The 17,561-nt window shown below is 37.5% G+C and overlaps 1 protein-coding gene across 7 annotated transcripts in view; it reads right to left on the minus strand.

The window, feature by feature from the left end:
• Positions 1 to 571: 571 nt before the first annotated feature.
• GARNL3 (GTPase activating Rap/RanGAP domain like 3) overlaps positions 572 to 17,561 on the minus strand; it is a 53,340-nt gene continuing 36,350 nt past the window's right edge. For 6 of the 7 annotated variants that reach the window (XM_082775312.1, XM_082775313.1, XM_082775314.1 and 3 more), the window contains exons 18-29: positions 17,440 to 17,551; positions 16,627 to 16,725; positions 12,223 to 12,339; positions 10,915 to 11,087; positions 10,458 to 10,616; positions 8,432 to 8,498; positions 7,004 to 7,111; positions 6,177 to 6,295; positions 5,628 to 5,760; positions 4,551 to 4,760; positions 3,124 to 3,235; positions 572 to 2,317 (exon numbers count right to left, since the gene is read on the minus strand). In XM_082775312.1, the coding sequence (XP_082631438.1) occupies positions 2,161 to 2,317; positions 3,124 to 3,235; positions 4,551 to 4,760; positions 5,628 to 5,760; positions 6,177 to 6,295; positions 7,004 to 7,111; positions 8,432 to 8,498; positions 10,458 to 10,616; positions 10,915 to 11,087; positions 12,223 to 12,339; positions 16,627 to 16,725; positions 17,440 to 17,551 (1,566 nt within the window). In that variant the 3' untranslated portion in view covers positions 572 to 2,160. The remainder of the gene's footprint in view (positions 2,318 to 3,123; positions 3,236 to 4,550; positions 4,761 to 5,627; positions 5,761 to 6,176; positions 6,296 to 7,003; positions 7,112 to 8,431; positions 8,499 to 10,457; positions 10,617 to 10,914; positions 11,088 to 12,222; positions 12,340 to 16,626; positions 16,726 to 17,439; positions 17,552 to 17,561) is intronic. The other variant, XM_082775317.1, reaches the window with a different exon arrangement.

The raw sequence follows: 17,561 nt of genomic DNA on the forward strand, positions 1-17,561 counted from the left end.
TGCTCCATCTAAAAGGTCTTTCTATGTCTTTCAGGATACCTAAATATGTGTTTGTTCAGGTTCTTCAAACAAGTTTTCTAATCAACATATGTATACACGTGTATTCAACTACTATCAAACTATCATTTAATCATGTGAAATCATGCTAGAATAGCAGAAGTGAACCTCTGCAATACATTTAAAATCTGATATTCTAAAAGTTCAAGGCAAACTTTCCAGTTCAAATTTTATTAAATTGAAATCAAAGTCTGGGTTTTGCAGCACACTAGTAGTCTTCAAAAACACCCACACAACAGAAATAAAAATACTGCACTGAGAAACCTGTTTACGGAAAAAGGTGATGCTTCTGCTTTCTAAAAATACCCAAGCCCAAACAGTGCTTCCCCTAAAATTGATTCGACGAGTCCACACAAGTGGTTACAACTTGCAGCAGAATAAGGACTACACAATACTTTGAGAGTGATTTTTTTTTAAACCATAGCTAACCAGGTAAGTAGAACAGAGAAAATGGATACTGTTCCCCCCTCCCCCCCCCCTCCCCGCCCCGAGACATTCTCAAAAAGAATTACAAGTTCTTGCAAAGACTCTGAGGTGGCACTTCCAGGTGTTTACGAAGGTTCATTCCATACATATTTAGGTGCAAAAATACTAAAGTACAAGTAGCCACTGGTTAATACTTCTTCTGTTCCTGTACTAATTAATGTTTAAAATATTGCTTCTTTTCTTGATCAGCCGCTCTGACTGAGAGTAAGAAGTAATCCTTTCAGTTAAGGCCTTGCATATTTTCTTAGATGGAGAAATAAAGTCATCATATACCATGAAACTTTGCAAAAAAAAAAAAAAAAGTTTTACATTCAGACAGACTGAAGCAAAAGGCACAAATCACCAGATGTCATGCTTGGACAGGGGAAATCATGACACATAAATGGTGTTACAAAATAAATCAAGGATACAGAAATATTTCTACATAAAGAGCAAGAAATACCCTAATAAAGCCCATAAATAGGGCTTTAATAAAGCTCCTTCATATATAAAAAGCCTGGAAGCATCACTTTTCCATGAAAAACAGCAAACCCGTTCAAAATATTGTAGAAAATTGATTTTTGGCATGGAGGAAAGGGTTAAAAAAAATCAAGCTTTAATGATGAAATACTGTCCTTTAACAAAACAAAAGATCTAATATGACTACTTCATCATAGAAAACTAGCTTCTTGGCAGTAAAACTTCAGCCCGGTCCATTTAGAAAAATATGTTTACTTGGAGCAATGAATTCTATTGTTGGTGTAAAAGCAGACAACAATTAATTCTGATGCCAGCACAGGAATCTTTGTGTAGTCAGAAACGAAATCAGGGCATGGGCTTCTGCCTGTAATGAGGAAATCTGCAGGTGCACTACAGAAACAGCATTCCCTTTGTGGAGAAATACAATGAATTTTTTACTTCCAATTTTATGGAAGATTTGAAAGCTTGTATTTTCTTATAAAAAGTCCTTCTACTCAAAGATTCTTAATGCCAAAACAGTTTTCAAGTTTCTCTTAAAAAAAAAAAAATGTGCAAGGACAGGTCAGAGAAAAGAAAACAGCACGTTCGTGTTACCTGATCTTTATAGAGTAACCATCATTCCTCAGTGAATAAAACACAGCTCCATCATTTCAAGGACAGACTGCACTTGCGTTGTCTGGAAAGACCTTGTCTAAAAGCTTTTCTTTTTTTTTTTTTTTTCTTTTAAGAAAAAACAAAATGAGTGATTTACATCATCAAATTCTTCTTTCTACATGGTGGTGCACACTTGTAAAACAGCTCAAGATATTAGTAACAGCAATTAACTGAATGCCACTTTCATTCAGGTACTTCAATTATAAGAAGCTCAGAATAAATAATACTTTTTACTTCGTTTTCAGCCTGAAGCTCTCATTGATTACCTACCTTTAGAATGCCACAAAAAGTAATGTTTCATGAACTGAGATAAGAAAACATACATATGTCAAAGATGTAAGCATCACCAAATCAGGCTAAGCAAGCCAGAACAACATGGGATCTATAAAGATTAATCACCAATACTTCCAGCCACATTTTACCACTAGAAGCAGTGTTTGTGACATTCCTACAGAGCTCACAGATCTGTAAGAAAAGGTGAAGTAAGGAACAGTCTGTCTGTCTTCACTTCAAGTCAATGATGTCCTCATCGTATAAAGAAGTCAGATGGAACGGATAGCTAGATGGTGAGCTCTCCTCTCTGTTTGCTACAGTATCAGGATCTGAACTAGTGGAAAGATGACGACTCTCAGAAAAGCTTTCAAAAGAGGCTGAGATTATTCTGCAAAGATGAAGACAAAAGTTACTGAGAAACAATACACAGGTAAGGGCAAGCAGGGTCAGTGGCTATTTCTGCATACAATCAAGTTATCCTAAAGGCAGAGACAAACCATTAAAACTGAATTTCTCTCTGTTTTACTCTGCTTCCACACCGGGCTAGCACTGAACCAGAGCCTTGATAACAACTCATATTAAAACAGAGATTACATACATCAGATTATTGCCCAAAGGTAATGTTAATGAATGCTCCCCTCCATATAATTTTCAAGTAGTGGAATAAATATAATAAAGTTTTACATTGCAGTGGATTGAAAAAAAATAATCTCAATCTACTGTATCTTGGCTGAATTCTGCTGCTACTTATCACAAATGCAGGTTATAAAAACAATGAAAAAAACACAATGGCAGGGGGTCTGGTAAGCAGATACAAACAGACATATGCAATAGTGTTTCTTTACAAAATTTATTTTGGAGATAATGAGACACAAGGATATGAAGAAAATAGCAAGTGAGTCTGCACAGTGCAGATGCTGTAGGCCTGAAGACTGTCTCAACTGCACCAGGTCCCCACAAAGTCCCATTTAGTCTTGCTTTGCTCATAACATATCTTTAGCAAGAGGTATAACCATTTCAGTACTGATAATATTTAGATACTCTAATACACAGTAGGATGAAATTCACAGTAATACACAAGGGCCTCAGTCAGTCTATACTGAACTAAGATTAGAATAAAAAGGTTGAGAGACAATCAATTCCCAAAATACTTACAGCCTAACTTAGGTTATTTTCTAAAGCCCATATATTTACCTGTCACTACTAGTTGATCTTACCGCTCCCTGCTTGGGATCTGACTGTCTTCGAGGAGCCTTTTTTTGCTTCTGTGCACCTTCTGTCTTGGGAATAGGTTCATCCAAAAGGCCTCAATAAAGGAATAAAAGTCTTAATACTCTCAAAAGGAAATAAAACATTCATAAAAAACATTGTGATCTCTCTTGATGGTTTTCATTACTAACTAAAAAGTTTCTAGCTGGCTTAGAATATGGCTACCTTATAATAGAATCATCACAGAATGGCTTGTGTTACAAGGGATCTTAAAGATCATCTAACTCCAACCCCCCTGCCATAGATAGGGATGCCACCCACTAGATCAGGTTGGCCAAAGCCCCATCCAGCCTTGCCTTGAACACCTCCAGGTATGAGGCATCGACTTCTCTTGGCAACATGTTCCAGTGCCTCACTACCCTTAGAGTGAAGCATTTCCTCCTAGTCTAGTCTAAACCTATCTTCTTTTAGTTTAAGACCACTTCCCACATCCTATCATTATCTACCCGAGTAAAGAGTCCATCTGTTTTACAAGACTCCTTTAATTATTGAAAGGTCACGGTGAGGTCCTCCCTGTAACCTCCTCTCCTCCAGGCTGAACAGTCCCAGCTCTCTCAGCCTTTCTTCACAGGAGGGGTGCTCCAGTTCTCTGATCATCTTTGTAGCCCCTTCTCTGTACTTGCACTAACAGGTCCAAATCTTTCTTGTGCTGGGGGTCCAGACCTGGATGCAGTACTCCAAGTGAGGCCTCAGAAGGGCGGAGTAGAGGGGGGACAATCCCCTCCCTTAACTGGCTGGCCACTCCTCTGTTGATTCAGCCCAGGGTGCAGTTGGCCTTTTGGCCTGCAAGTGCACATTGCTGGTTCATGTCGAGCCTTTTGTCCACCAGAACTCCCAAGTCCTTCTCTGCAGGTCTGCTCTCAATGAGTGCTTCTCCTAGTCTGTCCTCATGTCTGGGATTTCCCTGACCCAGGTGCAGAACCTTGCACTTGGATTAGTAGAACTTCATTAGGTTCATGTGGGCCCACTTCTCCAGCCTGTCCAAGTCCCTTTGAATGGCATCTCTTCCTTCTTTGGTATCAACTGCACCACTCAGCTTGGTGTCATCTGCAATTTTGCTAAGGGTGCACTCAATCCCATTTTCTATGTCACTGATAAAGATACTAAACAGTACTGGTTCCAAGACAGACCCCTCTGAGGGACACCAATCGTCACCAGCCTCCACGTGGACATAATTTGACGAGATGCTATCTAGAGTATTTGCAAATAACATTTTCACACTGATTTATTTGTTTCTTTTTATTAATTACTTATGAACACTGGTTGCATATCACTAATCTGACTGTGACTGTCCAAAAAATAGAAATTACATACTTGGTAATTGATATATGTAGAAGACAAGGGAAGTTTACCTAGCAATTCTTTACGTGTTCTGCTTGCAATTTCTTTAATTTCCATACGAGATAAGGATAGTGAGTGAGTAACAGGAAGAGAGGTAACACCACTAGATGTTGGAGTAGTGATGACTTTGGGAGTCAAAGGTGACTTCAGAGGTCGTTCAATGCTTCGCCCAACCAGATTACTGAGAGGAATTTTGTACAGGTTTTTGCCTGGAACTTCACCTGAAATGCAGAAGGAAAAAAGAACGTTACACTTTCATACCAGTATCAGTTCTAAATACTTCCAATGAAAAAGTTATACAGAAAAGTTATAAACATTATGTGGGGTGCTTTTTAACCCAAGTAACAAAAATCTTCCTTGTACTGTATCTTTCAACATAAATAGGCTAGGAGGAGGAAGAAATACGACCACATTTTGCAGACTGACAACTTGGCTTACTGAGAAAAAGCATATTGCCTGTCTTAAAAACAGGAATTCAGATTCCTTTCTCTTCTCCCCTTCTGTCAACAGTGCAGCAGCAGATTTAAATACATCTAAATGAACAAGATCTACATACATCTTGCATTATCTAGTTGGTGTTCCTTTGTTTCTCCATTATTTATCCCTTGTAGATCGATTGTTCACAGATCCAGATCATGTTACACCAAATTTACCGTGCATTTTTTAACTTTAAATTTATTAACTCTTTTGAGACTAGAAATACTTCTTGCCCTTAGTTTGCATTAGTTTAATTAGCCATCGATAGTTTAGCTGTTCATAAATGAAAGGAATGGCATACATGAAGTCTGAAAGTTTGCCCACAATTTTATACCTCTTTTTGCTTTATAGTCTTGGCCATGTTGCCAAAGACTCATTAAGGTAATGAAGCTTAATTCTTCCTCTCCTACAGACATGATTTCTTCAAAACAGTGCTGCTGTGCATTCAGAAGAGATACTATGGGGCAAAAGCTCAGCCAGGTGTTTCAGATCTATGGATAAGGTTTCCATCTTCCAGACACTCAGCCACGAAAACAAAATCTTTTAACTGATTGATTTCATTTTACTAAAGATAATAATCAAAGCTTCAAGCAGCCTGGAAACCATGTTACCTTCTGAAGAAGAAAGAGGACATTCTGGTATTTCATAAGCTGTCGGTGTTTGAGGAGAACTTGAACTCATTTCCTTAGAACTGCTATGAGATGATCCCGTTACTGCAGCAGTAGCTTTAAAATAAATATCTGACTGAAATCACAAAGAACTCATCATTAGTACAGCAAAACTTTCTTGAACACTTGCTGAATAAGAGCTCAAATGTTTGTCCACTATGTTCTATTACCACTGTTGCTGTATTGCTGCTAAGTTAACTACAGCTGGCCACAGAAAGGCTATCTCACTGTAAATGGGGAGAACTTCTGTGATGTTCAGAAGAGCATTTGCCCTGTAAATAATCAAATACTTCAGCTCTGCATTACTGCAAGGACAGTTAGATCAATTCTGATTCTCACTGTACTCACTACAAGCTAAGAGCACACAAATTAACAGTTAATGCAAATCAGAAAATGTGTCAGTTTTGGTTTAGTTTGGGCTTCAGCAACTCTTTATGTGAATTAGGTCCCAACACCTCACAAATAGTCAAACGTGCTTTTCTCGTGTCTTACCCTTGATGCTACAAGCTGAAGCTCAGGCACAACTGCTGTGTGGACTAAGTTTCCATTCACCACTAATCGGATCTCAATGGAATCAGTAGTGAAGGCAAGGATATAAGGGAAAGCACAGACTGCAATGAAACAAAAATTATTTAGCAAGGAAGAATGATTAATGTAAATGTTTCTCAGATGCTCCCTGAAAACAGTTCTTGAGCATCTGACCTACTCTGGTATCTCCCTTTCCTATGACAAGATTTGTCTACTGTACTGATGGACATTCAGATACAACAAGCCTGAAGAAAACTTCACTCTCCATGCCTGACAGAATATAAACTGAATGGAAAATAAAAAACAGAAAAAAGATAAAGGAAAAAAAAAAAGTTTATCAGAGGAAAAACTTGGCCCCAAGGCTCCACTTATTAAAGATACCATATGCAGAATCCTAGCTGAAGTGGCATCATGAATGCAACACGCTTAGAGAATCACAGAATCATCTAGGTTGGAAAAAACCTTCAAGTTCAACAATCAACGTGACCTACCAAGTTCCATCACTTGGTGTTATGTCAACACCTCTCCAGGGATAGGGATTCCACCACTTCCCTGGGCAGTCCATTCTAATGGTTAACCACCCTCTCCATGAAGAAATTCTTATTTATAGGAATTTATTAACCCATATTTATTAAATTTTAATATATTAAATATAGATTTATGTATGTTAAATTATTTTTAATTTTATATTTATTCTTATATATTCCTAGCACACATGCTGCAATTCCACCAACAGCCAAGTGCAAGCCTAAATAGTAATGAAAAAAGGGTAAGAAGAGGTATGTTCTTACCAACAGCATAAGGAACTTGATTCCAGCTAAAGTGAAAGTCGTAAGCCGATGACTGGACGAGTGGAGAACCTCCATTAAAAGGATACACCTTTCTATATTGGCAAACATCTGTAACAAAAAAAGGAAAAAAAGAAACCTCCAATATCTTACAGCACAAAATGACAAACACCAACATTATATGTAGATTTTACAGAAGTGTGGATAATACACAGATAAATATCAAACACTTATGTAGAAGTCCCTCTATATCTAAACAGACCATAAGGGAAACGTGCTTCCTTTGTGAATACATTTACAAGATAAAAATAATAGAGCTACATTTTAATAACTTGTCAGATTTCACAAAGTAAGTATTGTTCTGTTTCAGCAATCATCAGCTCCTTACTTTGTCTATGGATAGAGGAATAGTTAAGAACATTTCTGAAAGTGATGTAAGCAGAGCTGTACCCCTCTGACTGTACGAACTACACTTCAAACAGCCACATACTAGCACAGTTTGTGTTCTTTGAGGATTGTAATACACATGGGATACTACAAATACCAAGATTTCATTAACCATTTAACTTGTGAATCTACTACTTCTCTATTTTTAGGTAAAATCCTTTTTTTTTTTTTTCCCATAACAGAAGTACAGGTTTGGGAATTCACACTGCTCTGACACAGACCTTTTAGTTCTGAAGCAGTACTGAGTGAACCAGAACTAGGTAGGATTTGTTAAACTACCAAAACCAACGAGGCCTCACAGGGCATAGAAAGATACGCTTTAGAGACTTTCTCCCTGTGGTACCAATCTAACGGCCAATGCTAGAATACGTAGATGTATTTATCCTGTTTCCATCAATGCTCTCTTTGGAAAGGCAAATAAGACATGCCATCTGAAAGTTGTGCTTTGTCCTTCAGCATCACCTCATAAAGGACGTTTCATACTCATAACTTTGATTTTCCCGAGGACTGAAAGCAAAACTACATGTGTACAGCACAGAAGAGCATATGCATATTAAATCCAAGGCTGTTTTATAAAAAGAGATTAAGAGAATTACAATTTTAAAATGCGCCAGCACAAAGAAGTGTGCAGAAGGAAAGAAAGCACAATGACAGAATGGGAAAGCACAAAGAAGAAAAGGGGTGGAATACAAATTTGTACATGTCCTAGAAACACCCAGTGTGAGACTAGGCAAAGAATAAGATAGATCTGAAGAAATAGGACTTTTGTGAGTAAGGTGGTAATGTCTGTCCAATTACACACGCCACAATGAAACAATACTTCCATTTCTAGTCCTTCTAACATGCACTTAAATTGAAAAAAAAAAATGTATTTTGAAATACTTTCCATGAAACACTGAAACTTTAAAATACAGATCTAAACTCCAATGAAGAAAGAATTACATATTGAGATATTATTATTTCCAGTCTTCCCTAACTACTTACAGTTATAACATAATAGTAGGCCAGCTTCACCATCTTCATATACATCAATAGCTGCAACAAAATTTACCTGCAATGATAATAGGAAAGGGTAATGATCAGGCAGATAGGATACTGATGTTACTATGACCAGGTTTTGACTAAGAAGCAATCAAATCAGTTGGTGCACAATTACAGATAAAAGAAAAAAAAAACCACAACACTATTTGTCTTTTGTGATTCATTTTCAGGATGCCGATAGGATAGAAATCAATTTCTTTTGTATTCAATGCTGTATTTCAGTAATGCATATTCAATTCTGTACCTTCAGTATAAATACATACCTACAGTATAAAATGATACAAACATACCTAACTTACTTGACAATATAAATTTTGGGAAATTGAGTTATTTCAGGATAGCTTTGAATTAACATGCTATGCTAAAAATAGCAATTCTTTCCAAAAAGTGAAATCTAAAAAGCTCCACTGAAAATCATGACTAGCAGAAAGATCAAAAGTGCCAATTACTGGATCAAAACCACTAACAGGTACATTGATTGACATGGATGTACTTCAAGAATTACTGAATAAGCTGAATTTAGAAACTGAAAACCACTGCTGGATAAACTAAAATGTTTTTTGCATAGCATAGGCTACTTATATTCTCATACGTTAATCCCGTATTTGTCTTTTACAGTTAAATTAAAAGAAAAACAAGACACCCATAAGTAGTAGTATATACATTCAGAAAAGGAGACCTCCCTGATGAAAAACTTAAGACTGGATTAGACAAATGTCTCCTAGACCACACTATTTGCTACTTGGGCAGGGCTGGAGATTGACTTCATGAACTTCATGGCTTTCCTTTGTGCAATAAAGTAGATGTTCTCTTGATTTAAGACAAATATAAGGCAAGAACTGTTAAACAGAGCTGGAATCTTATATATATCTACACAAAACATATTTTGACCCATCCTTCGTAGCAACTGAAAGACATTTCTGCTTTGTGACCTGTGGAAATAATTTGGTAACCAATTTCAACAACACAAAAATCACTGGCACAGATCTAATTAACTTCCTGCTTTGTCTGTGTTCTCAAAGGAAATAAGGGTTACTGGGGAAGAGAACAGAGGGGGGCGATTCTTGACTGTCCACATTCTTTAATTGTATTTCCTTCTTAATCCAGATTTAAATAGATTCCCATTGCTGTGAAGAATCTTAACACTGTATTGCCAATGCTAGGAGTACCAACCCTCTTCATCATCAAATCTGAGTGACAATACAGATGATTTAAAAAAAAATCAACAAGAAGCATCAAATCAAAAGAGACATACCTTATACCATTATGAGCATAGAAGTCAACAGAACACAAGAGCAACCCTGTAAAAGGTTCTTTTTTTAAAATTACGCTTAAAGCTATACATTCACATCCGTATTAAGAAATTATTGAAATTATCTGATTTTCAAAATGCTGAAGATCATTATCTTCCCAGCAACAGGAAACATTTGAACCCTCTTCCAAAAATAAGGATATTTACTTAAATCCCAACCCTATGTCCCAGTTAGTAAGGTACAGTTAATGTATTACTTGGCTGGGCAGCAGTTTAGAACTAAAAGATATACACAAATATTTCAGTTTTAGTACATGCAAATAGGCAAATCAGAATGAGATAATGGTGGCCAAAACCTGAAATTATTTTGCTGCAACCTCCTAAAGAATAAAACACTGAGACCATGAAGAAAAGACAAAAATCAGAATATTGACTAAGAAAGGAGAAAAAATGGCTTTGCATTTATACTGACAGCAATATTCCAGAGCTTGAAACACAAGCTCTTTCCTAATATGTCATATTTCCTAATATGTCATACCTTATAACTACCTCTCTTAGGAGTGATTATTATCACACATTCCAAAAATGTCTCCGAGTACTCTAAAGTAGAAGTCAAAAGTAAAGGAGATGAGAGGATCTCCATGAATGCTGCTCCCAGGAGGTCAGCACAGCATGGACCAATTCTGCAAGAAAATAGTTTCAATGCTAGAAACTTACTTTGTTTGCTTCAACATGATGCAGTCTATAGGACTCCCCAGTACTTTCATTAACTAAATCAAACTGATGCCGATATGCCACACAGATCATATTGTCACTGTCTCCAGTAGGTCCATCCACCAGTGTCATAACCACTGGAGGGTCAGAAAGGCATATTTCCTATGAGATAAATAATAGTATTATTCTCTTTTTCAGGCTCTTAGTGTGAATATTGCATTACTCCATGAATTTACAAGGATGTAATCTAAGCAGAGAAGCATGATACAGAACAAGATGACAATTTAAGAAGTCTGAAATATTTCTTTGGCATATAAATGATGGATCACCATCATATTGCTTCTCACTTACATCTGTCTGGAGGTTCCAGACGATAAAATGCACGCTCTTTGCCTTTTTCCCTCCATTAGCTGAGTGCTGCCCAGTCTGTAAAAGTGATTAGTGATTAGATTACACATACCCGGATGTACTGGAACTCGTCTACTGGAGATTCAGGTAATGACAGCAGAGAGCTGCTGGTTAAACTGTTGCATGGATTGTATTTCTTTGTGATGAGAAGTAGTTTGTTCCGAATAGCCACAACAATCCTCAGTTCACTGCCATGGTGAGTATTAATGGCATACAAATGGCAGCCTAAGAAAAAAAACAATTTAGGATGTAAGTATTTGGGGAAGGACTGTTTTTTTTTTTTTTTTCTTTTGTTTTTTTGTTTTTGTTTTTGTTCTGTATTTGTATGATGGTTAGTACAATGGGTATCTGATACCTGAGCACCACAGAATTACAAACATCCCAACAGGATAATATTAAATTCTAGAAAAAGACAAAAGGCTGTAACTCTTTTGAAAACTATTTTCCCCCTTACTCCTTTTGCAAGTAAAAGAGTAAATATATGTTTTTTTCTTTACTATTCTGCAGTTTCCAGCTTTCCAAGGAAGCTTGATGCTGAATATCGGAAAATCATAGAATCATAGAATCATAGAATCATAGAATATCCTGAGTTGGAAGGGACCCTTAAGGATCATCAAGTCCAACTCTTGACACCGCACAGGTCTACCCAAAAGTTCAGACCATGTGCCTAAGTTCACAGTCCAATCTCTTCTTAAATTCAGACAGGCTCGGTGCAGTGACCACTTCCCTGGGGAGCCTGTTCCAGTGTGCAACCACCCTCTCTGTGAAGAACCCCCTCCTGACGTCCAGCCTAAATTTCCCCTGCCTCAGCTTAACCCCGTTCCCGCGGGTCCTGTCACTAGTGTTAATGGAGAAAAGGTCTCCTGCCTCTCGACACCCCCTTACGAGGAAGTTGTAGACTGTGATGAGGTCTCCCCTCAGCCTCCTCTTCTATGTTTATAAAATGTTTACATCTACTAAAATAATCTGTAATACCCAAACTATTCTAAGCACTACTAATTAAAAAAAGATTTGCCATTATTCTTCTACCTCACAGTGACCTTTATTTCAGTCTTACATCCATGCATAATTTTTCTTATACTCCTCAATCCTGAAAGCGACATATCTGTTTTTCACCAGAGCTTTTCATCAGCAGTGATTGCCAAGTAACATGGTATTTTTTTTTTTTTACCAAGTTCTCAAATGATAGGCTGGACTGTACCCTATGTTATTTTCACACATAAGCTTGAAGTTTGAATTAACTGTCCAGAGATAAAACTAAAGGTGAATACCTACAACAGCCTCAAGGGAGCTAATAAACCCTGGCAACTACTGGCACAATACCACAGTGGACACGTTTAATACAAGATAATAAAGCCACCTTTTGTTCTCTCCAATTTATTTTCTCTGCAGTCATATTTGCTTCTTATCATCTGCTTTGTTTCTATATCTTTTTGGACAGCACTCAATCTGAAGACAAGGAGACGAGAGTCTTTTCCTGAAGATGGAGAAAGTCAGGAAACAGCAAATTAGAAAAAGACAGTGGTGGTTTGAAATTAATACTTCCAAAGAGATGAAGCACCTACCAGACAGAGCATTGCCATAAAAGTAAAGTTAAACAGTTTTGCTTCTCTGCGTGTAAGCAGCAATGTGACAGGAAGACTGCTTGTGAACTCTATTTAGACTCTACAATTCCAGTAAGCAACCCTTTCAGTTCACTAGCAGAGTTTCCCATCAGATGGTGCTGCAGCAATAAATAATAGGAGCCTCAAAACAGTAAAACCTACACTGCTAGAAGATGGTGAAAATACGACAGATACAAACTAAAGGCAAGAGAGAAGGGTTAACTTTAAATTCTGGAACCATCCAGCCTAGCAGCTGATACCTGGATCCTTAACATAGTCTGAAAACCTTTTGGATGCGGACTGGTTTTGCTTATCAGTTCTTCAAAGTTAGGCAAGTTAGGTTCAAGGCATATTCCAACTGCAAAAATAGCACAGCACCCACCACCACGGCTAAATGTTTTTTCCACAAAGAGAGACATGAGTGGAATACACAACTCCGAAATTTAAAATAAATAAATAAATAAATGATACACTACTATTTGCAGTTGGAAATAAGCTATTGTTAAGAGTAGTTTCCTAACTAAAAGCCAAGTTTCTTAAAATGCAAGTAAAGCAAGATTTTCTGACAAAGGTATACTCTGTTACTAGTCTAGCTGGTGTAGCTGGAAACATAAGCACACTTTCTTAATATATAGTCAGTGTGGACCCAACAGTAAATACAAAAGCAAGATCACATGTGCTGCCTTCAATTCTGATAATAGATAAACATGAATCAGGGCAGCTTCTGGAACCTTTATGACCTTCTTTTCCCATAGAAAGAGTAAGAGAAAAGAAGATGCAATGTTTCCTTAAGTCCACCACAACTTGAAACACTGATCAACCAGCAAATTCTTACTGTCAACACCGATAAAAGGAAAATAAAATATATGCAATCTCTCTCTTTTCAAGAATGTACACACAAGAATGTGTGCTTCCATGAATGAGTTCATGGAGGAAGAATGGCAAGCAAAATTCACCCTTTTGAAAGGAAGGCCAGAAAACATAAGCTAAATCAAACGTTCAAGAACAGCATTACTACTCATTAATTCAGCTCTGTCTCTTTTTCAGGTGTGTCCTATAGGATGCATCCTAGAGATTGCACTCCTCAATGCGTTCCTCCTTCAGGATACTAGTTGTTTTGCAAATGTCCCAAATAACCCCATTGCAGTGTTACATATATCTGTGGCTGCTCATGAAACTGACTATCATCCAAGCTTTTCTTTGGTGTTGTTTTTTTTAAGAGAGTTTTTCTTCACCTCCTACAGACTTGATTATTCCAAGTGAAGGAGCTCTTCCTCCTTTCCCTTCACCATGTCTAGGTGTTTCACAAAATAAGTTGTAGCAAAAAAATAAACAAACATGTTTCGAGGACAAAGTGGATCCACTTCTATAACTCATCTCTCATTACTAAGACAAATTTAATCAACATTAGAAAAGAGAGCACTGCTACCAAAGCAATTTCTGCATCTTTCATTAATACCAGATGTATTGTTGGTGCCTGAAATACCCCCTTCTGTTGGTATGCTGACCTGAAAAATCTCAGTGATAGCATTATCTTCTAGTTTCACTGTTAACACTTCCTCTCTCTCTCAGAAATGCAGAGGGTACTAGAAAGCAGTGGAAACAGGATTTTTTTTCTGAAATGAGCTGCCTTAAAGTGATCTCAAACCTGGTTGTTAGTACTGAGTGCTGGATAATACCACATTCTATATGAACATTTTCATAACACGAACATCAGTCTTCCTGCTTGAGTCTTAAAATACCAGTTCTACATCGATGCACTTGAAGTACATCAGAAGGACGCATTTAAAGTACATACAAAGTTAACCTTGTAACATATTATTATATCCTAAAAACCCATATAGTCTTTAATACCAATTTGTACACCCAATATAAGATTGCTTTTACCCATCTAACTCATTATTTTTCTCATTTTCCTTTATCAGCCAACATCAGTCACCATGGGGATAGGAAGAGGGTCTCCAGAAGACCATATGGAAAACTAGACTAAGGCATAGTCTGAAAATAACGGGCAATGATAACTTCCACTCCAGATCTCAGTTTCACTATGGCATACAAATACAAAACAAGAGGCAAGGATACTAGCAAGAACAAAAGACCTTTCTCTCCTCTAAATGATTCAGAAAGCACCCACAACAGCAGTCAAAACTCTCTTCAACTTTTTACACAAAAAGTCTTTATCAAAATACGCTCGAAGCATCATGAATTGATGCCAGTAATGCCTAATCCTGTTACCTCAAAATGGCTTGTAACATCTCTCTCTTCAGTTTTAACCAATCATCACAGCGTTTTGACTATTAAATGCAATTATCTATTCTAGAAGCTTCATAAACTAAGCTTCAGATACAACTCGCCTTTTCAGATCTTCAAAAATGTCACCCACCCGCCACGTGTCTTCAGAGATGACTGCAAATGCCTCTCAGGTAATCTCAGCTGGTTCTGCAAGGGTTCCAGGATGAATTTCATCAGGTCCAGCCAAAATGGGCAACTCCCAATGATATGAAAAGAACCACATTTTACCCTTAGCTTGGGTAAATGTCACTTCAGCTAATATTGAGCAAACAGATATAATGTGGTAAAAAAAACAATAAAACAACCAGATTTCTAATTATTTCATCTGTGTGACACATACAGATCCTGTTCTTGCACTGTGAGTATTCACTTCACAGACTTTTGGGTAAAAAGTACCTAACTGAAAAAGTGCGTATTTTAGGGACATTTAATCCTTTTAAAAAAAAAAAGTTGTTCGGACAGACGGGTTTTAAGTTTTTGTTTTTATACCAAAACATTCAAGAGAATATAATCTATAGCACTAGAATTTGGTTACAAATCACAGAACAAAAACCAGTAACACATTTGGTAGAACAGTGACAGCATAAGTAATTTCCTCCATGTTTTTGTACAACTGAACAAACACATTATTCAGCTAGGGAGATTTCCAGAGTGTTGAGTTCTAAGAGTAGCTGGAGACCAACTATATCCTGGTGGATGACAAATCTGACACGAGCCAGTAATGTCTACCTTCAGCCCAGAAAGTTAGTCATATCCTGTACTGCACAAAAAGAAGTGTGGCTTAGAAGGTCGAGGGAAGTGATACTCCCCCACTCCACACTGCCCCTGTGAGATACAACCTGGAGTACTGTGTTCAGCTCAGGTGCCCCCAGCACAAGAAGGACATGGACCTGTTAAAGTGGATCCAGAGAAGGGTCACAAAAATGATAAGAGGGCTGGAACACCTACAAGAAAGGCTGAGAAAGCTGTGTTCTTTTAGCCTGGATAAAAGAAGGCTCTGAGGAGACATTATTGTGGCCTTTCAATACTTAAAGGAGGCTTATAAGAAAGACAGAGAGAGACATTTTACAAGGGCACGTTGTGACAGCACAAGGCGTAATAGTTTCAAATGGAAAGACGGTAGATTTAGCGAAGAATTTATTCCTTTTCTCTAATCTATGAGAGTGGTGAGGCACTGGAACAGGTTGCCCAGAGAAGCTGTGGATGTCTCATCTCCTGAAGTGTTCAAAGTCAGGCTGGATGAGGCTTTGGGCAACCTCATCTACTGAAAGATGTACCTGACCATGGCAGGGAGGTCGGACTAAGAGGTCTTGAAAAGTTGTTTCCAACCAAAACCATTTGATGATTCAATATGGCCAGTTTCAGGTTTGCTCTGAAGCATGATTCTGAACATCTAGAGATTTTTTTCCACACCTTTTAGAAAAACAAGCAAAAAAAACAAACAACAAACAGTAGTTGTTGTATGCACTCCCTTATTCTAAATGAGGCATCTAATGCACTTGCCACTGATAAGAACATGATTACCTCAAGACACTTACAAACCCTAAAGCTATAGGGCATGTACGTAAGCAATTCCAGAGGAAATCAGCAAAGGGAAAGTAGTGGAAAGATCTGAAAAGGAGAACAATAAACTCAGAGCTCAAAAACCTAATTACAACAATTTAAGGATAGCTATGTGATGTGACAAGAGGTGATTATATAAATCTAGTGGTGTGGGAATTAAAATTCTACAGCATGCTTCCGAGTTAAAAAACAAAAACAACTCTTAAAGAAAAGCACCTAAGGCATTCCCTTCTACTGATATGTCTTCCAAATAAACAGTTAAACAGACATTCATATGAGAACCAAATAACAAGGACCTCTCCTACCTTTGTCTGTTCGGGCAATCAAAAGATCCAGAGCTTCCAACACATGCATCTGCTTTATTTGGAGAGTTTTATCAAATACTTGAACTGATGGCTGACCATCTAAAAAAAGAAAACACACATATTTCTTTAAAATTCTGATAAAATTTGGGAGTCAATGGTTCTGAACTATTTCTTTCTAATAAAATAAGTCTTGTTTTTTCTCACGAAAATGAAACATCCTGCAACAAAGCTCGTATGTATGCTGCAGCATCATAACCAGTACTTCCTTATAGGAGTGTTTTATCATTGCTATGGATGAAATTATGCAACTGAAGCCTGAAAGGGACCTTTCTTTCGAAAGTCTGAAAATTTTCACTGAGAACTAACTTAATTCCCTTAGTCCCAATGGCCTTATGTGGCACACAGAATATAAGAGGTCAAACTAGTAAAAGCACTGCTATGGAAGAAACAGGCTTTCATCACCACATAAGCCTTGTGCTTCATGTTCATTAGTATCATCAAGGGCTAAAAAATCCAGACGCTCCTTGAGTTTGGGTTTGACTTCATAAATCTTTTCAGATGGTCAAGATAACAGCATCTGAAATAACAAAACATTCAGAAATCTGCATGAAAATTGGCTCCAAATAAGGATTCTGATGCAGAGAAAAAAATCTGCAGCTAGATTACATAAATGTAATAGATTCACTTGGATTGGTACTATCCTTGCAGGTGAGGACTTACCAATTACCTAAACAGAGCTTATGAACATTTATTTTGAAGAAAATGGTCAGATACATAAATAATTGACACAAGAACACAGCATCATTTACTAACCATCAATTAACAAGATGCCAGCATCTGTAGAAACCAGCAAGGACTGGCCCCAGGAATCTGCACAGACAACCTCATGAGGAAAATTACTGCAGAAAGATTGGGACTCCCAAGGCTATGATGTA

Source organism: Aythya marila (genome assembly GCF_965140915.1).
Source record: "Aythya marila genome assembly, chromosome: 19".
In the NCBI taxonomy this organism is placed as follows: domain Eukaryota; kingdom Metazoa; phylum Chordata; class Aves; order Anseriformes; family Anatidae; genus Aythya; species Aythya marila.